Here is a 21,848-nt window from a genome sequence, read left to right as displayed (position 1 = left end):
TTGAACTCTCCTCTGCCAGACAAAAGGAAGGTAACATTTATTTGATGACTGCTTACTCTACCCACCGCTTCCAAATTTCAATAGTTTCTTTTTTCTTTGGGTCCCTCTAGCAAATACTTGAAATTAAGTGATATTCCTCTTCTTTTCCATTTCTTCCCTAGTATATGTTTTTCTTTCCTTTTCTTAGTTGTAACTAGTTATCTTCTTTTGAAACATCCTCTAAGCTTTCTTTTTCTTTATAGTGATAACTTTCAACTTATGTGATAATGGATACAGTTTGAACTCTTTCTATCTGCTTAAAGTATATTTTCTTTATCCTGGTAACTCTGGATTTGGAGCTATAGTACTCCTTGGAGCATTTACTTTACTGTTTCTTTCAGAAGGACACAGGTGGATATTTTTTGTTTGTTTGCTTTGGTTTTGTTTTGTTTTGTTCTCTGATTGTAATAGGTCTGAGAAGTTTTAATGTACAATCTTTTTGAAATGTGGTATCCAACATTTTTTTATTTTTAATTTTCAGTAGCCTAGTAATTTTTAGATGAATTTTCTTTGACATGTTTTCTAAGTAAGTTCTTTTCATAGGAGATACTTTAAACATTTTAATCTATTTTTTCCCAGTATTTTGATTGTTTTCATCTCATGAAATAACTGATTTTTCTTCCATCCTATTTTCAGGGAATCTGCTGCTAGGTTAAAATTTTGTACTGCCTGTAATGAGCTTTTCATTTTCTTTCCATTTTCACTCTAAGGATTTAATTTCATTTAAAATATTTTAGCTCTTCCTAAAAATCCATTAGACCTTGTGGCCACACCATACCTTTATGTGACTCTGCCTAGAGTTACTGTGAAATTTCTCATTCTCTAGGGCTTGTAACTTAGATGTGTCCCTAAAAATAACATTTCTTTATCATCAGTTTACTTTTCTATTTACTCATATTTCCAACTTTACTTCATGAATCGAGTTTTTGGGGTGGTCAGAGCAAGTTCAGGCTATTCTAGTTGTTGTTGTTTATCATTTGTTTTCTTTTTTTAATTTTTTAATCAATTTTATAATTATAATTTTTGACAGTACATATGCATGGGTAATTTTTATGACATTATCCCTTGCATTCACTTCTATTTCAAATTTTACCTATTTCCCTTCACCCCCTCCCCTAGATGGCAGGCAATCTCATACATGTTAAATGTGTTATAGTATATCCTAGATAAGATATATGTGGGCAGAACCTAATTTCTTATTGTACAGGAAGAATTGTATTCAGAAAGTAAAAATAACCTGGGAAGAAAGACAAAAATGCAAACAGTTTATACTCATTTCCCAGTGTTCCTTCTCTGGGTGTAGCTAATTTTGTCCATCATTGATCAATTGGAACTGAATTAGATCTTCTCTTTGTTAAAGATATCCACTTCCATCAGAATACATCCTCATACAGTATTATTGTTGAAGTGTAAAATGATCTCCTGGTTCTGCTCATTTCACTCAGCATCAGTTCAGGTAAGTTTCTCCAAGCCTCTCTCTATTCATCCTGCTGGTCATTTCTTACAGAACAATCATATTCTATAACATTCATATACCATAATTTACCCAACCATTCTCCAATTAATTGGCATCCATTAACGCTCCAGTTTCTAGCCACTACAAAAAGGGCTGCCACAAACATTTTGGCACATATAGGTCCTTTTCCCTTCTTTACTATTTCCTTGCGATATAAGCCCAGTAGTAGCACTGCTGGATCAAAGGGTATGCACAGTTTGATAAATTTTTGGGCATAATTCCAGATTGCTCTCCAGAATGGTTGGATTCTTTCACAACTCTACCAACAATGAATCAATGCCCCGGTTTTCCCATAGCCCCTCCAACATTCATCATCATTTTTTCCTATCATATTAGCCAATCTGACATGTATGTAGTGGTATCTCAGAGGGGTCTTAATTTGCATTTCTCTGATCAATAGTGATTTGGAACACTTTCATTTGAGTAGAAATAGTTTCAATTTCATCATCTGAAAATTGTCTGTTCATATCTTTTGACCATTTATCATTTGGAGAATGGCTTGATTTCTTATAAATTAGAGTCAGTTCTCTATATATATTTGGAAATGAGGCCTTTATCAGAACTTTTAACTGTAAAAAATATTTTCCCAATTTGATACTTCCCTTCTAATCTTGTTTGCATTGGTTTTGTTGCACAAAAGCTTTTTAATTTGATGTAATCAAAATTTTCTATTTTGTGATCAATAATGATCTCTAGTTCTCCTTTGGTCACAAATTCCTTCCTCCTCCACAAGTCTGAGAGGTAAACTATCCTATGTTCCTCTAGTTTATTTATGATCTCATTCTTTATGCCTAAATCATGGACCCATTTTGATCTTATCTTGGTATATGGTGTTAAATGTGGGTCCATATCTAATTTCTGCCATACTAATTTCCAGTTTTCCCAGTAGTTTTTGTCAAATAATGAATTCTTATCCCAAAAGTTGAGATCTTTGGGTTTGTCAAACACTAGATTGCTATAGTTGTACATTATTGTGTCCTGTAAACCTAACCTATTCCACTGATCAATTAATCTATTTCTTATCCAATACCAAATGGTTTTGGTGACTGCTGCTTTATAATATAGTTCTAGATCAGATACAGCTAGGTCAAAAAATGATTTTTTAAATTTTTTTTTTCATTAATTCCCTTGAAATTCTCGACCTTTTGTTCTTCCATATGAATTTTGTTGTTATTTTTTCTAGGTCATTAAAATAATTAGATTAGGTTAGGGAGTATTGTCATCTTGATTATATTTGCTCAGCCTATCCAAGAGTACTTAATGTCTTTCCAATTATTTAAATCTGATTTTATTTTTGTGGCAAGTGTTTTGTAATTTTACTCATATAAATCCTGACTTTCCTTTGGTAGATATATTCCCAAATATGTTATACTATCAATCATTATTTTGAATGGAATTTCTCTTTCTATCTCTTGCTGTTGGATTGTGTTGGTAATGTATAAAAATGCTGAGGATTTATATGGATTTATTTTGTATCCTGCAACTTTGCTAAAGTTCTAAATTATTTCTAATAGCTTTTTAGCAGAGTCTTTGGGGTTCTCTAAGTATACCATCATGTCATCTGCAAAGAGTGATAGTTTGGTTTCCTCATTACCTACTCTAATTCCTTGAATCTCTTTCTTGGCTCTTATTGCTCTTATTGTTTCTACTACAATATTGAATAGTAATGGTGATACCTTTGCTCCTTAACCTCTAGCCCTAAGGCAATCACTAATCCTCACAGTGGGGCTCCTCTCAGGGCACTTACACAGCCCACCTGTGATAACCCAGGCATAATCACTTCCCCATGGAGCTCTTTCCAGAGCCCTCCCGCACTTGACAGTTCCTTGTAGCCCATTAAGAGGGCAAATACTGTCTCTTTGCCCTGAGAGCAGACCTAAAGGCTTTTTTTAAAAAATGAGCAAAAAAATGAAGAAAACGATTGAAAGCTTCTATGCAGAAAAAGAGCAGACTTCCAACTCTGAGGAGGCTAATAGCAGACAGACTCCAGACAATACCCCAAATAATGTTCTCCTAGAAGAAACTATTAAAAATCTGAAGAGAGAATTAGAAGAAAAAATTGGGAAAGGAAAGAGAAGCTATGCTAGAGAATAACAATGTCCTGAAATGTGAATTAGAAAAGGTAAATAACTTCCTGAAATGTGAATTAGAAAAGGTAAAGAATTCACAGGAAGTACAGGGAAACATAATTAAGGAGTTGGAAAAGGTAAAGAAATCACAGGAAACTAGGATCTCTGAATTGGAAAAGATAAAAAATTCCCAAGAAAGTAGGATTTGTAAATTGGAAAAAGAAAATAACTCACTAAAAAACAAATTTAGTAAAATGGAAAAAAATTCCATAGAGCAAAACAACTCATTTTAAAACTCAATTGGACATATACAAAAAGAAAAAAAAAGGTAATGAAGAAAATAACTCATTAAAAATCAGAACTGAACAAATAGAAATGAATGATTCACTGAGACAACAAGAATCAATCAAGCAAAGCCAAAAAAATAAAAATCTGCAGAAAAATGTCAGCTATCGACTTGCCAAAACCACAGACCTGAAATATAGATCTAGGAGATACAATCTGAGGATTATTGGACTTCCTGAAAATTATGATGAAAAAAAGAGCCTAGATACTATTTTACAGGAAATCATCAAAGAGAACTGCCCAGAGATAATAAAAACAAAAGGTAAAGTAGACATTGAAAGAATTCATCAAACACCTTCTGAAAAAGACCCTAAAAAAAAAAAAAAAACTCCTTGGAACATTGTGTCCAAATTTCAGAACTATCAGACAAATTAAGGAAAAAATATTACAAGCAGCCAGGAAAAAACAATTCAAATACCAAGGTGCCACAATAAGGGTTACTCAAGATCTGGCTGCCGCTACATTAAAGGATCGAAGGGCCTGGAATCTGATATCCCAAAAGGCAAAAGAACTTGGAATGCAGCCAAGAATAAACTACTCAGCTAAATTGAACATTTTTTTCCCAAAAAAGAAGATGGACATTTAATGAAACAGATGAATTCCATATGTTTCTAAGTAAACACCCAGATCTAAAGAAAAAAATTTGATCTCCAATAGTAGGACTTAAGTGTAAGGGCCCTTTAAATAGGTGGTGCCACAGCACAACAGGAGATTGAGACCAGAAAGTATTCTCTGTGGATATAGGACTGCCCTTTGGGTGGTATCTGGCCACATTGAGATAGATTCATAATGGGTAATGACTCTCTTGCTGGTTGGCTATGTGTGTGACCTCACAGGCCCTTTATAAGCCCACTGCAGATAGCAGTTGCTCTCTTTAACCTGGCACTCTTCAACCTGGCTCCCTAGCCTGAGTGGCCAAGCCAAGCTGATGGATAGCCAAGAGAGGTAAGAAGTCTGGTAGTGAACACGTGAATCTTCAGACCAGGTGTTCACTAGGGAGCTGACAAGTCAGGGCATTATGTGAGTAGGTATAATAAAGGCTTTTAAGATTACACTTGGCTGTTCTTGAGCATGCTACTGGTTATTAAACTATAGATTCAAGAGATCGTGGCCAGAGACCTTTGAAGGCCTCAGAGGAGGCGAGCCAGGTAGAATTGACACTGCAAAGGTCAGTGGTCAAACATACTGTGTTGGGCATAGGGTAAAACTAGTAATTTTAACTGCCAGGAGTGCATGTTACACTCAAGAGAAGCAGAAAAAGGTAAAAGGGACTCCTTTTGAGAACTGTATTTCTGTTGTGGATATACATTAAGACTACATGTATAATTTGATTATAAGGATATAACAAAAAAAAGGGGGGGGGAAGTAGAAATGGAAAGGGGATAGTGTAAGAAAAAGGGGAAAGGGGAGATAAAAAGAGGAAAACTACATCCCACAAAGAGGCAAAGAAAACCTATCATATCTGAGGGAAGTTAGAGAAGGGGAGGAATATTGTGTGAACCTTACTCCTATCAGAATTGGCTCAAAGAGAAAATAATTAACATATTAGTTTTACAGAAAATTATTTCTCCCCTCATTAAAAAGAAGGAAAGGGAAAGGGAAAATGAAAAGAGCAATAAGGAAAGGGAATAAGAAAGGGAAAGTGACTTAAAAGGAGGAGGAAGGGATATTAAAGAGGGAAGGCTGTGTGACACAAGTGGGGCTCATAAGTTTAATACTGAGGAGGATTTTGGGGGGAGTAAGGGAAAAAACATAATCAGGGGATATTATGATGGCAGGAAATACAGAATTAATCATTTTAATTGTAAATGTGAATGGGATGAACTCTTCCATTGAGCAGAGAGGGATAGCAAACTGGATCAAAAGTCAGAACCCTACAATATGTTGTTTACAGGAAACACATTTAAATCAGGGAGATACATACAGAGTAAAGGTAAAAGGCTGGAGCAGAATCTATTATGCTTCAAGTGAAGTCAAAAAAGCAGGAGTACCCATCCTTATCTCAGATCAAGGAAAAGCAAAAATTGATCTAATCAAAAGAGATAAGGAAGTAAACTATATCTTGCTAAAGGGTAGCATAGACAATGAAGCCATATCATTACTAAACATATATGCATCAAGTGATATAGCATCTAACTTCCTAAAGGAGAAGTTAAGAGAGTTGCAAGAAGAAATAGACAGCAAAACTATAATAATGGGAGATCTCAACCTTGCACTTTCAGAATTAGATAAATCAAACCACAAAACAAATAGGAAAAGACATTAAAGAGATAAATCGAATATTAGGAAAATTAGGTATGATAGATCTTTGGAGAAAACTGAATGGTGATAGAAAGGAGTACACTTTCTTCTCAACAGTTCATGGAACCTATACAAAAATTGACCATATATTAGGACATAAAGATCTCAAACTTAAATGCAGGAAGGGAGAAATAGTAAAGGCTTTCTTTTCAGATCATGATACAATAAAAACTATATTCACCAAAAAATTAGGGGTAAATAGATCAAAAAGTAATCAGAAGCTAAATAATCTCATCTTAAAGAATGATTGGGTGAGACTTCCGGCCAAGATGGCGGCGTGGAGGCAGACAGCTGCTTGAGCTCCTCGTTTTCTCTCAGAATTTACTTCATGACAAGCCTCTGACTTAATGCTTGACCCAGAAAGAAATCCACAAATTATCACCAAGAGAAGACATCCTTGAAAGTCGCCAGAAAAGGTCTGTGTTTGTTCGGGGGAGGGTCAATCAGACTGGGTGCAGACTGAGGGCAGACAGCCAGAGCAAGACAGGCAGCTCACACAGCTCAGACCAGGGGGAGGGGTGTGATCTCTGCCGTTTCTGTGAAAGGGCTTTTGCCCCAGTGTGGATGCTCCATCTTGGCAGCAAGCCAGGAGCGGCAGAGAGGGTGTAAACACCGGAGGTGAAGATTAAAACCCCGGAAAGCCAGCGTCTCTCAGAGCCCGGCCACCCCCAACCCCCACCTGGACTGACTCGGTGCGTTCTCAGAGCCTCAGAGCACAGACTCAGTACAGTCATTGCTGTTCTGTTAGTGGCTCTCTGCTGCCCTACCCCCAGTCTGTAGAGGAAGCCCATTAATACCATACAGCCCTATCCCCCGCAAAACAGACCAATTGTTTCTCTTGTCAGTTTGTTTTCTTTGATTCCTACTCTGACAAAATGAACAAAAAATTCAAAAGGGCTCTAACCATTGACAGCTTCTGTGTGGAGAGGGAGCAGACTTCAAATGCTGAAGAGACTAGGAACAGAATGTCCCCAGATGTATCCCCTGGGAGGGATATAAGCTTCTCCTCAATACAAAAGAACCTCATAGAGGAAATCAAAAAGGCTCTCACAAGAGAACTGGAAGAGAAATGGGAAAAGGAAAGGGAAGCTTGGCAAGAGAGCCTGGAGAAGTCATCCCATGCATTCAAAGACAGAGTGGATAAGGAAATCAAATCATTGAGAAACAAGATTAGTGAGGTGGAAAAGGTAAACAACTCCAAGGAAAACAGGATTAGAGAGCTGGAAAAAGAAATCAGCTCTCTAAAAAATAAAATGGATACAATGGAAAAAAATTCCATAGAAGATAAAAACTCAATTGGACAATTACAAAGAGATATAAAAAAAGTGAGTGAAGAAAATACATCATTGAAAATTAGACTGGAACAAGTAGAAATGAATGACTCAAGGAGAAACCAAGAGGGAGTCAAGCAAAACCAGAGAAATGAAACAATTGAAAAGACTGTCAAGTACCTTACCAGAAAGACAACAGACCTGGAAAACAGATCCAGGAGAGACAATTTGAGAATAATCGGGCTCCCTGAAAAATGGGAGGAAAAAAAGAGCTTGGACACCATTTTCGAGGAAATTATCAAAGAGAACTGCCCAGACGTTTTGGAAACAGAGGGTAAAATAGACATCGAGAAAATTCATCGATCACCTACTGAAAGGGACCCTAAAATCAAAACGCCAAGAAATATAGTGGCCAAGTTCAAGAACCATCAGACAAAGGAAAAGATATTGGAAGCTTCTAGAAAAAAACAATTCAGATATGGAGGATCCACAATAAGGATAACACAGGATCTAGCAGCGTCCACATTAAAAGAACGCAGGGCCTGGAACATGATATTCCGAAAGGCTAAGGAACTTGGTATGCAGCCAAGAATAACTTACCCAGCAAGAATGAGCATCATTTTCCAGGGAAGAAGATGGACATTTAACGAAATAAATGAATTCCATCTATTTTTGATGAAAAAACCAGACCTACATAAAAGGTTTGATCTTCAAATACAGAACTCAAGAGACTTCTAAAAAAGGTAAAAAGAAATCTTGAGAACTATACTTCTGTCAAAAAATATGTAAAGAACATATGTACAATTTGTCTTAGAAACTAGAGGTGGAAAGGAGATTATATCATAAAAAAGTATAAAGTGGTGGTACTACATCTCATGAAGAGGCAAAGGTAACCTATTATATCTGAGAGAAAGAAAGGAGGGAGATGAACATAGCGTGTATCAATAGACATATTCGATTTATGGTGAAACTTCTTCCACTTCATTGAAAAGTGAAAGGGAAGGAGTAAGCTAAGGGGAAGGGAATACAGTAATTTCGAGGAAAAGGGATAAAATAAGGGGAGGATCTTTAAGGTGGGGGAGGGATCCTAAAAAGGGAGGGCTGTGAAAAGCAAGTGGTGTTTACCAGTTTAATACTGGATAGGAGGGTAAAAGGGAAGGAAAGGGGAAAAGCATAAGCAGGGGTTAATAGGATGGCAAGCAATATAGAATTAGTCCTTCTAACCATAAATGTGAATGGGGCAAACTGCCTCATAAAGAGGAAGCAGTTAGCAGACTGGATTAAAAGTCAGAATCCTACTATATGTTGTTTACAGGAAACACACCTGAAACAGGATGAGACATTCAAACTAAAAGTAAAAGGGTGGAGCAGAATCTATTATGCTTCAGGCAAAACCAAAAAAGCAGGAGTAGCCATCCTCATCTCAGATCAAGCAAAAACAAAAATTGATCTAATTAAAAGAGATAAGGAAGGGCATTATATCCTGCTAAAGGGAAGCATCAATAGTGAAGCAGTATCAATATTAAACATGTATGCACCAAGTGGTGCAGCATCTAAATTCTTAAAAGAGAAATTAAGAGAGCTGCAAGAGGAAATAGATAGCAAAACTATAATAGCGGGAGATCTCAACCTTGCACTATCAGAATTAGATAAATCAAACCACAAAATAAATAAGAAAGAAGTCAAAGAGGTAAATAGAATACTAGAAAAGTTTGATATGATAGATCTTTGGCGAAAGCTAAATGGTGACAGAAAGGAATATACTTTCTTCTCAGCAGTTCATGGAACCTATACAAAAATTGATCATATACTAGGGCATAAAAACCTCAAAATCAAATGCAGTAAGGCAGAAATAGTAAATGCATCCTTTTCAGACCATAATGCAATCAAAATAACATTTAATAAAAAGCCAGGGGAAAATAGACCAAAAAATAATTGGAAACTAAATAATCTTATACTAAAGAATGATTGGGTAAAACAGCAAATCATAGACATAATTAATAACTTCACCCAAGAAAATGACAATAATGAGACATCATACCAAAATGTGTGGGATACAGCCAAAGCAGTAATTAGGGGAAGTTTTATATCTCTACAGGCCTACTTGCATAAAGTAGAGAAAGAGAGGGCCAACGAATTGGGTTTACAACTAAAATTGCTAGAAAAGGAACAAATTAAAAACCCCCAGACAAACACAAAACTTGAAATTCAAAAAATAAAAGGTGAGATTAATAAAATTGAAAGTAAAAAAACTATTGAATTAATTAATAAAACTAAGAGTTGGTTTTATGAAAAAACCAACAAAATAGACAAACCCTTAGTAAACCTGATTAAAAAAAGGAAAGAGAAAAAGCAAATTGATAGTCTTGAAAATGAAAAGGGTGAACTCACCACTAATGAAGAGGAAATTAGAACAATAGTTAGGAGCTACTTTGCTCAACTTTATGCCGATAAATTCGATAACTTAAATGAAATGGAAGAATACCTTCAAAAATATAGCTTGCCCAGATTAACAGAGGAAGAAGTAAGTAGTCTAAATAGTCCCATCTCAGAAAAAGAAATAGACCAAGCTATTAACCAACTTCCTAAGAAAAAGTCCCCAGGACCAGATGGATTTACAGGTGAATTCTACCAAACATTTAAAGAACAACTAACTCCAATGCTATGTAAACTATTTGAAAAAATAGGGATTGAAGGAGTCCTACCAAATTCCTTCTATGACACAGACATGGTACTGATACCTAAACCAGGTAGATCGAAAACTGAGAAAGAAAACTATAGACCAATTTCCTTAATGAATATTGATGCTAAAATATTAAATAAGATATTAGCAAATAGACTTCAGAAAATCATCCCCAGGATAATACACTATGACCAAGTGGGATTTATACCAGGAATGCAGGGCTGGTTTAATATTAGGAAAACTATTAGTATAATTGACCATATTAATAATCAAATTAATAAAAACCATATGATCATCTCAATAGATGCAGAAAAGGCATTTGATAAAATCCAACATCCATTCCTACTAAAAACGCTTGAGAGTATAGGAATAAATGGACTATTCCTTAAAATAATAAGGAGCATATATTTAAAACCTTCAGTAAACATCATATGTAATGGTGATAAACTAGAACCTTTCCCTGTAAGATCAGGAGTGAAACAAGGTTGCCCACTATCACCATTACTATTCAATATAGTACTAGAAACTCTAGCCTTGGCAATAAGAGCCGAGAAAGAGATCCAAGGAATTAGAGTAGGAAATGAAGAAATCAAATTGTCACTTTTTGCAGATGACATGATGGTATACTTAGAGAACCCCAAAGACTCTGCTAAAAAGCTATTAGAAATAATTCAGAATTTTAGCAAAGTCGCAGGATACAAAATAAATCCACATAAATCCTCAGGATTTTTATACATTACCAACACAATCCAACAGCAAGAGATACAAAGAGAAATTCCATTCAAAATAACAGTCTATAGTATCAAATATTTGGGAATATATCTACCAAAGGAGAGTCAGGAATTATATGAGCAAAATTACAAAGCACTTGCCACAAAAATAAAGTCAGATTTAAATAATTGGAAAGACATTGAGTGCTCTTGGATAGGCCGAGCGAATATAATAAAGATGACAATACTCCCCAAACTAATCTATTTATTTAGTGCTATACCAATCAGACTCCCAAGAAACTATTTTAATGACCTAGAAAAAATAACAACAAAATTCATATGGAAGAATAAAAGGTCGAGAATTGCAAGGGAACTAATGAAAAAAAAGTCAGAGGAAGGTGGTCTAAGTGTACCTGATTTAAAGCTATATTATAAAGCAACAGTCACCAAAACCATTTGGTATTGGCTAAGAAATAGACTAGTTGATCAGTGGCATAGGTTAGGTTCACAGGGCAAGATAGTGAATAAAAATAGCAATCTAATCTTTGACAAACCCAGAGATCCCAAATTTTGGGATAAGAATTATTTGACAAAAACTGCTGGGAAAACTGGAAATTAGTATGGCAGAAACTAGGCATGGACCCACATTTAACACCACATACTAAGATTAGATCAAAATGGGTCCAAGATTTAGGCATAAAGAACGAAATCATAAATAAATTGGAGGAACATGGGATGGTTTACCTCTCAGACTTGTGGAGGAGGAAGGAGTTTGTGTCCAAGGGAGAACTAGAGACCATTATTGATCACAAAATAGAACATTTTGATTACACCAAATTAAAAAGTTTCTGCACAAACAAAACTAATGCAAACAAGATTAGAAGGGAAGTAACAAATTGGGAAAAAATTTTTACAGTTAAAGGTTCTGATAAAGGCCTCATCTCCAAAATATACAGAGAATTGACTTTAATTTATAAGAAATCAAGCCATTCTCCAATTGATAAATGGTCAAAGAATATGAACAGACAATTTTCAGATGATGAAATTAAAACTATTTCCACTCATATGAAAGAGTGTTCCAAATCACTATTGATCAGAGAAATGCAAATTAAGACAACTCTGAGGTATCATTACACACCTGTCAGATTGGCTAAGATGACAGGAACAAATAACGATGAATGTTGGAGGGGCTGTGGGAAAACTGGGACACTGATGCATTGTTGCTGGAGTTGTGAAAGAATCCAACCATTCTGGAGAGCAATCTGGAATTATGCCCAAAAAGTTGTCAAAATGTGCATACCCTTTGACCCAGCCATACTACTACTGGGCTTATACCCCAAGGAACTACTAGAGAAGGGAAAGGGTCCTGTATGTGCCAAAATGTTTGTGGCAGCCCTTTTCATAGTGGCTAGAAGCTGGAAGATGAATGGATGTCCATCAATTGGAGAATGGTTGGGTAAACTATGGTATATGAATGTTATGGAATATTATTGTTCTATAAGAAATTACCAACAGGAGAAATACAGAGAGGCTTGGAGAGACTTACATCAACTGATGCTGAGTGAAACGAGCAGAACCAGAAGATCATTATACACTTCAACAATGATACTGTACGAGGATGTATGCTGATGGAAGTGGATTTCTTCAACATAGAGAAGAGCTAATCCAATTCCAATTGATTAATGATGGACAGAACCAGCTACATCCAGAAAAGGAACACTGGGAAATGAATGTAAACTGTTATTTTTACCTTCTGAATCCAATTCTTCCTGTGCAACAAAAAATTCGGTTCTACACACATATATTGTATCTAAATTATACTGTAATATATTTAATATATATAAGACTGCTTGCCATCTGGGGGAGGGGGTTGGGGGAGGAAGGGAAAAAATCTGAATAGAAGTAAGTGCAAGGGATAATGTTGTAAAAAATTACCCATGCATATGTACTGTCAAATATGTTATAATTATAAAATAAAATAAAAAATTAAAAAAAAAAAAAAAAAAAAAAAAAAAAGAATGATTGGGTGAAACAGCAAATTATAGACACAATTAATAATTTCACTCAAGATAATGACAATGATGAGACATCATACCAAAATTTGTGGGATGCAGCTAAAGCGGTAATTAGGGGAAATTTTATATCTTTAGAGGCTTACTTGAATAAAATAGAGAAAGAGAAGATCAATGAATTGGGCTTGTAACTTAAAAAGCTAGAAAAAGACCAAATTAAAACCCCCCAATTAAATACTAAACTTGAAATTCTAAAATTAAAAGGAGAAATTAATAACAACAAAAACAAACAAACAAAAATTCAAGAATTTCAAGGAAATTAGTGAAAAAAAATCAAATGAAGGTGGCCTAGCTGTATCAGATCTAAAATTTTATTATAAAGCAGTGGTTACCAAAACCATTTGGGATTGGCTAAGAAATAGACTAGTTGATCAGTGGAATAGGTTAGGTCCAAAGGACAAAATAATCGATAACTCTAACAACCTAGTATTTGACAAACCCAAGGACCCCAGCCTTTGGGATAAGAACTCAATGTTTGACAAAAATTGCTGGAAAAATTGGAAATTAATATGGGAAAAACTAGGCATTGATCTGCACTTAATACCATAAGGTCAGGTCAAAATGGGTTCATAACCTAGGAATAAAGAATAAGATTATAAATAAATTAGAGAAACATAGGATAGTTTACCTCTCAGAACTGTGTAAGAGGAATGAATTCATGTCCAAAGAAGAACTAGAGGTCATGATTGATTACAAAGTAGAAAGCTTTGATTATATCAAATTGAAAAGTTTTTGTACAAACAAAATCAATGCAGATAAGATTAGAAGGGAAACAATAAACTGGGAAAACATTTTTACAGTCAAAGGTTAAGATAAAGGCCTCATTTCCAAAATATGTAGAGAACTGACTCTAACATATAAGAAATCAAGTTAATCTCCAATTGATAAATGGTCAAAGGATATGAACAGACAGTTCTTGGATAAAGAAACTGAAATTATTTCTAGTCATATGAAAGATTCTCCAAATCATTATTAATCAGAGAAATGAAAATTAAGACAACTCTGAGATATTACTACACATCTGTCAGATTGGCTAGAATGACAGGGAAAGGTAATGCAGAATGTTGGAGGGCATATGGGAAAACAGACACTGATACATTGTTGGTGGAACTGTGAATACATCCAGCCATTCTGGAGAGCAATTTGGAACTATGCTCAAAAGGTTATCAAACACTGCATACCCTTTGACCCAGCAGTGTTGCTACTGGGTTTGTATCTGAAAGAGATCTTAAAGAAGGGAAAGGGACCTGTATGTGCAAGAATGTTTGTGGCAGCCCTCTTTGTGGTGGCTAGAAACTGGAAAGTACATGGATGCCCATCAGTTGGAGAATGGCTGAATAAATTGTGGTATATAAATATTATGGAATATTATTATTCTGTAAGAAATGACCAATAGGATGATTTCAGAAAGGCCTGGAGAGACTTACATGAACTGATGCTGAGCGAAATGAGCAGGACCAGGAGATCATTATATACTTCAACAACAATACTGTATGATGATCAATTCTGATGGACGTGGCCCTCTCCAACAATGAGATAAACCAAATCAGTTCCAATAGAGCAGTAATGAACTGAACCAGCTACATCCAGCGAAAGAACTCTGGGAGATGATTATGAACCACTATATAGAATTTCCAATCCCTCTAATTTTGTCTGCCTGCATTTTGGATTTCCTCGACAGGCTAAATGTACACTATTTCAAATTCCGATTCTTTTTGTTCAGTAAAACAACTGTTTGGTTATGTATACATATATTGTATTTAATTTATACTCTAACATATTTAACATGTATTGGTCGACCTGCCATCTGTTGGGGGGGGGGAAGAGGGGAAAAATTGAAACAAAAGTCTTGGCAATTGTCAATATTGTAAAATTATCCATGCAAATATCTGGTAAATAAAAATTAATTTTAAAAAAAGAGTTCCTTTTACCTTTTTCTCCTGCTCTTGAGTCCTGTGGTTGGAGATCTTTTTTGTTGTTGTTGTTTTTGTTTAGATCTGGTTTTTTTCCTTAGAAATAAATGGAATTCATCTGTTTCATTAATGTCCATCTTCTTCCATGAAAGAAAATGCTCAGCTTCACTGGGTACTTTATTCTTGGCTGCATTTCAAGTTATTTTGCCTTTTGGAATATCAGATTCCAGCCCCTTTGATCCTTTAATGTGGAGGCAGCCAGATCTTGAGTGATCCTTATTGTGACACCTTGGTATTTGGATTGTTTTTTTCCTGGATGCTTGTAATATTTTTTCCTTAGTCTGATAGTTATGAAGTTTGGACACAATATTCTGTGGAGATTTTGTTTTGTTTTGTTTTGTTTTTTTAGGGTCTTTTTCAGAAGGTGTTTGATGAATTCTTTCAATGTCTATTTTACCTTTTGTTTCTATTATCTCTGGGCAGTTCTCTTTGATGATTTCCTGTAAAATAGAATCTAGGCTCTTTTTTTCATCATAATTTTTGGGAAGTTCAATAATCCTCAGATTATCTCTCCTTGATCTATTTTCCAGGTCTGTCAATTTTCCAAGTAAATATTTGAAATTTTTCTCCAGCTTTTCATTTTTTTGATTTTGCTTGACTGATTATTGGTGTCTCAATGAATCATTCATTTCTATTTGTTCAGTTCTGATTTTTAATGAGTTTTTTTCTTCATTTGCTTTTTTTTACTTCTTTTTGTATATGTCCAATAGAGTTTTTAAATGAGTTGTTTTGCTCTATAGAATTTTTTTCCATTTCACTATTTTTTAAGTGAGTTATTTTCTTTTTCCAATTCAAAAATCTACTTTCCAGGGATTTTTTAACCTTTTCCAATTCATAAATTCTGTTTCTCTGCACTTCCTGTGAATTCTTTATCTTTTCCAATTCACATTTCAGAAAGTTGTTACTCCCTTTCATAGCTTCTCTTTCCTTTCCCCATTTTTCTTCTAACCCTCTTTTGAGGTTTTAATAGTCTCTTCTAGGAGAGAGTTATGTGATGGGGGCCAGGTAACATTCCCCTTCAGGGTATTATCTGGAGACTGTCTGCTATTAGTCTCCTCAGGGTTGCAAACCTGTTCTCTTTGTAGAAGCTATCAATCATCCTTTTAATTTTTTTACTCATTTTTAAAAACCTATAGGGTCTGCCTTTAGGGCAAGAAGATTAATAGGTATATGGATGGCAGCTATCTTGTGAATGGGCTGCAAAGGTATGAGGGTACTCTGGGAGAGAACACCCCTTCTCCCCAGAAGTGATTCAGAGCTGGTTAGAATAGGCTGGGCTGCGGAAGTGCCCATTGAAGAACCTAAAAGAGCCTAGGAACTGCCCTGAGACTGAGCAGTGAAAAATGTCACTACCCCAGGCCAAAGCCCCCCTTCAGGCTGTGGATATTAGCAGCTGACCAGTGAATAGCCCCTATGCTCACAGACTGAAAGTGTCTGTACCCTGGGAATCACAGTAGCTGCTGCGGAATTTTCCCTGCTATAGAAGGTCCACTGCCTCAGGACGAGCCCCCCACTGCGCAGATTAAAGGCTGCCCCGGGCTGTGTCCCCCTGCCTTGCAGGTTCTTAACTGCCCCAAGGAAAAGCCTGGGACAGCAAAAGGTGGCTGCACAGCCCTTCTGTGACCTGTGCTGAATCACTTCCGGTTTTCTGTAGCCATAAGCAGATTATAGTTTCTGGCAGTTTTTAAAGTGCCTTTGATTTCTCTAATGATCTGCTGTTTTGCAAGCAGAGTAGAGCATTCAGCCTATGCCCCTGTCATCTGTTTCTGTAGCTTTTCTAACCCCAGAGGCCTCCCCAGCCCGATCTGTACAATATGCTAGCCTAGTTCTATCACTGCCCCATGCCAGTCTTTTCCCACCACTCAGGGCAGGCCTTTTCTGATGAAATTCCAGATTCTCTTTGGTTAATAAATTGTTGTACTTCTAATCTTCATGGGTTTTACCAGTCAAGAGCTATTTTTGAGGCTAAATTAAATAGTTGGTAGTGAGGGAATGAGAGAGCTTAGAAAGTCTCATGTGGCTTCTCCACCATCTTGGCTCTGCCCCTTGTCATTTGTTTTCAAAGAGGGCCATGGTATCAGGGAGGTGATGTTATGATAAGCAGATGGATTGGATTTAGTTGAGGGAGGACTGTGCAAGATCACTTTCCTCATTTTCTCCTGTAGAGCCATCTGGATCAAGTGTCAAGATATAGATCAAGATGATTAGCAATGGCCCTGGATGAAAAAGATAGATCTTGGCCTTTTTAAGCTAAAGTCTTCAACAGCTCTCAGTTTCACTGAGGCTACATCTATTCAGTGATTAAGAATATGTAGCAATTAAGGCAAATAATCTCCTCTTTCACCCTAGTTCAAAAAATATCTAGATAAATAAATGAATGAATGAAGAATGAATGAATCTGGGAGAGGAAGACCCTATGGTTTCTTGGATGGGCTGATGAGCATCTGTTTGGTCCAAAGGTACATTCCCTTCTGCTGGTGTTTATTACAAAGTACTGTCAGGTACAAAATTCACCTATAACTTTTCCCAGGTTTTCAGGTGTAGTTAACTTGGTGTAAACTTCCAGACCCCTAGGAGTATATGAAATGATTGTTGTCCTTTTGGTAGGATTTTTATTATTTTATTCACTTCAGTCCCCATCTCCAAGTTGAAAGTTTTGTAGATATTTAATGAATCTGGAACTTCCTTGTTTGAAAATTTTAGTCTTGACTTTCCTTGCCTGGATTTTGCTTCTCTACCTAGGAGCTTCCTAGTTGGAACATTATAAAATTAGTGGAAATGAAAGGCCTTTGAGCATTGAATTTCCTTCAATCTGGCTTTTCTGATTGGGACTACTTTTTACGGTCATCAGATACTAAATGTCTAAATGTTCCCTTTCAGTCAAGGTCAACTGAAAATACTCACTGTAATTTCTATCCATAATGCCTAATACTCAATCCAACAGAACATAGCACATAGAAGAAGCTTAATAAATGTTTAATTAATAAATAATTATTTGATCTGATGGTCTTTTATTTTTTTAGCAAAGTAAAATACAAGTTCTTTATATGGTATGAAAGGGTTAGAGTATGCAACAAATAAAATTTCAAAGAAGAAATAGAATGAAAGGTGTCATAGCTTTGAAAGAAGCATAATATTTGAAAAGACAAGAGGATACATTTATATGTGTACCTCTTAATTTCATTTCATTTCTAAGGGTTACAGACATTCTCTAAAATTTAAGCTTCAGAGAAGCTTACTACTTACTACTTTTTGGTAGTTCCCTCAGCAAAGTTCCTATGATCAGTTAAAATCACATGTCTGGTTCTTATCTCTAATACAAATACACACAGACATAGATCTACATGTATATATGTATACATACATATATATAAATATATGTGTGTGAATGTATGTGTATATACATGCAAACAGAGATATATCCACTTACACAGATATGTGTACATATGTGTGTTTCTCTATGTATTCAAGTACCTTTATATATGTTTCTACATATAGCATTTTAAGCAAATGTAATTATGTACTCTGATGTTATTCAGTCATTACTCATGCCTAGTAATGCCATTTGGGGTTTTCTTGATAAAGACATTAGAGTAGATTCCCATTTCCTTCTCCAATTCATTTTCCAGATTAAAAATAAATGGAGGCTAATTGGCTAAAGTAACTAGAAAGTATTTGAACTCAGGAAGATGAGTTTTCCTGTCACAAGCCTATACACTGTCCTACCCAGTTGCCCATGTACACTGTTAATCAACACTAAATATTTTTATCAATTATATATCCTTATTTTAAACATGGACTTTTTCCTGGAAGAGGAATTAATATGCCTAGGCCCATGTACCAATCTACATATCACCAAATTCACAGTTAAGCACATACTGCAACATGGAGAAAGCAATATAATGAAATGGAGTTACTGGCCATGGAAACAGAAGATCTGGTGGAAACTTCAATTCTCATTCTTCCTAATTGCCTCTTTGGCAAATTCTTTGCTTTTTTAAAGTTCCATAATCTCAATTTCAAAACAAGGGTGACAAAATTTGTAAGATCTATCTTGCAATGAAGTTGTGCTCTATTTCACTGAAATAAGCAATTAAATACTCACTTTTGACCTAACCAGTAGGGGTCAGAATCAGAACAAAAACAATGGAAGGAAAACATTCCATGGAAGGCCATTATACATACACATTTCATTTAAGCAGCTAGGTTGTCAAACTTCAAAAATAATTCTCATGTAAAAAAGTCACCTACATGCCTAAAGTTATATTTCACTTTAACAATGATGAATTTTGGGGGTAGAAAGAATCTCAATTCTTTCTTTTAAAAAAAAGTATTAATATGACATAACAAAATGTTTAACAAACAGATAAAGTTATATTGAATATTGAATATATTGAATATATATTATATTATTTTAAAAGGTCAGGATTTCAAAATTCTATTTTAATAATGATTAAGAATAAATTCAGGTGACCTTGGTTGCTTGTGTAAATTTTTTAAAATAAAATTCTTAAAATCACTTACTTGTTACATCCGTCTTTATTTCTGCAAGCTTCAAAAGAGGTTCAACATGTTCATAATAAATATGGGCAGCTTCTTTTTTGTGACTCTGTGGGTTTATAAGTACTTTCAAGGATTTGGGCCGGTTTGAAAACTCTGAAAGAAAAATGTGAAAACTTTATATTTTAAAGATAGTGCCTTGACATTTTCATTTTCATTTTTAAAAATCTATCCACTTATAAAGAGTTTAGCTAGAAAGTTGTAGATAGGTTAAAATATTAACTATCTATTTTTAGAATGAATTTTTAACATTTTCTGAACTCCATTGCTATGTCAGCAGATTTACTTTTAATTAGTTAGCCTGATAAAGACAATTAAAAACTTCTTTTGTAAATATAAATATGTATTTCCCAATCATATATAGCATATTATATGTTTCTTTAACTTTAGTTTCTAGAGAAAAGCAGTGAACCATAGCATACATACTTATCCATTTCCTCTTCCTAAATAAATATGTTCATTATCTGAATCAGACACCTTAACAACCCTGGGGCTGCTGATGGCCTGACCTACTAATGAGTTCAGGGTTAAATAAAGCAAGGAAGGATGAGTCAGTGCAAAAGCACCTATGGAAGTACATTTTAGCAAAGGAGAGAAAGGTTTTAGGTCACAGCTCAAACCTGAAAAAAGAGAGGCTAAGGAAGAAAAAAATATTCTGTTGGGAATTAAATAGGAAACGCCTCTCAGCAGGGATTTGATGATAGTGCTACCTCACAGTTGGTGCTGAGATTTGATACTGCAATTTTCTGGGTCTGCAAGATGCTTATCACTTAGGACACAGCTGGAGCAGGTGCAAAGCAAATTTTCTGTTGTTAGGGTCAGGAGGAAAAGGCAAGCTACAGAAAGTCAAAAATTATTTCTGTTTTAGCACTACTGCATAAGAAACCTATATTTTGATTTATACTGCCTTTTTGGAAATAAGGCATAATTTTATGGATTTTTATAATAGTATTACCAAATATTAAATCAAAATGTCCATCACACCAATGTCATATTTTGAATAGCCCAGGAGTCTGCTCATCCTCATCCTCATTTTTCTTCTCTGATGTGAAATGTTCCAATAGTATAGATTTCTTTCAACTTCAGAGATCCAAAATAAAAGATGAGAGTGGTGAAATTATTTTCAAGATAAAAGTTCTTTAAATATATAAAAGCACTAACATTTTGGATATTAAATAAATAAATTGTCCTCAGGCACAAATTGGACCAGTCATTAAGAATTTTTTTTAATAAAGGATCCCTAAAAAAGAACAAAAACCCCATTCAACTAAAATGACATATTCTTAAAGTTAATGCTTAACTTTTAAAAAGAGACATTTTTAAAATGATAGGAGTGAATAACCCTGTATTTCTCAAAAAATATGATGAAAATAAAAACATAGATAATATTTAATTTATAAACTATATAATACAATAGCAAGAAAAACCGATTTGAAGTCAGAGCTGAGTTTATATTCTAACTCTGCTACTTAAACTAATTAAATACGCATTTATGATCTTCTATTATGAGCTAAGGTGTAGGCCCTGACCAAAAAAAAGAAGCTTGTCCTACTCTGGGGGAGGAGGAGGGAAAGAGGGAATATATAAATAGACACAAATCTTAAATTGTGGGTCGTCAGTCTATATGGGGCCACATAACAACATGGGGATTGCAAAATTATGGATTGTCATCAGTAAATGTTTGATTTATTATTTTATATACCTATATAACCAGAGTGGTATAAAAATTTATCAGGAGAAAAGGGATCATAAGTGGAAAAAGATTAAGAAGTCTTAAGTTAGATGATGCTGAAGAAAAGATGAAATTATGAGAGAAGAGACAGAGAGAGAAGAGAGATACAGAGAGACAGAGACAGAGATAACAAGAGACAGAGAAATGGAGATATAAACGTACAAATATAATTAAATACAAATACAAAAAATATACAGAGCAAATGCCAAAAAAACAAAGCAAATGGTCACAAATCTAATAGCCAGGGCAGTTTGTTCATAATAGAATGGGAATGACAGAATAAGTGGAAGTGTCATATGTGAAACAGAAGGTGAAGAGTGAGTGTGAGGGAGTAGGAACTGACTACTACAACTGAAAACTTCCATTAAAACCAGTCTACAACCTGGATTCTAAGTGGAGTGACCAGCAAGTAGCAGATGGTTGTAGTGGATGGATGTACTATTTCAAGTACCTGTGTGACCACAGACAATTCACTTAACCTGTCTTGACCTCAGTTCCTTAGTTGATAAATGAAAGAGTTGGACTAGACTGTCCCTACAATTCCTCTGGTTCAGGAATCCCATTGCTGAAATTATGT

At 35.1% G+C, this 21,848-nt stretch overlaps 1 protein-coding gene across 2 annotated transcripts in view; it reads right to left on the bottom strand.

Annotated features, from left to right (window-relative positions):
* Positions 1–21,848, bottom strand: part of CERKL (CERK like autophagy regulator) — a 224,758-nt gene that overhangs the window by 111,016 nt on the left and 91,894 nt on the right. For both annotated transcript variants that reach the window (XM_074302962.1, XM_074302961.1), the window contains one exon: positions 19,504–19,635. In XM_074302962.1, the coding sequence (XP_074159063.1) occupies positions 19,504–19,635 (132 nt within the window). The remainder of the gene's footprint in view (positions 1–19,503; positions 19,636–21,848) is intronic.

This window comes from Sminthopsis crassicaudata, chromosome 3 (assembly GCF_048593235.1).
Source record: "Sminthopsis crassicaudata isolate SCR6 chromosome 3, ASM4859323v1, whole genome shotgun sequence".
Classification (NCBI taxonomy): Eukaryota; Metazoa; Chordata; class Mammalia; order Dasyuromorphia; family Dasyuridae; genus Sminthopsis; species Sminthopsis crassicaudata.
Note: the sequence above shows the minus strand (reverse complement) of the source record. Positions and strands in the feature narration are given on the sequence as shown.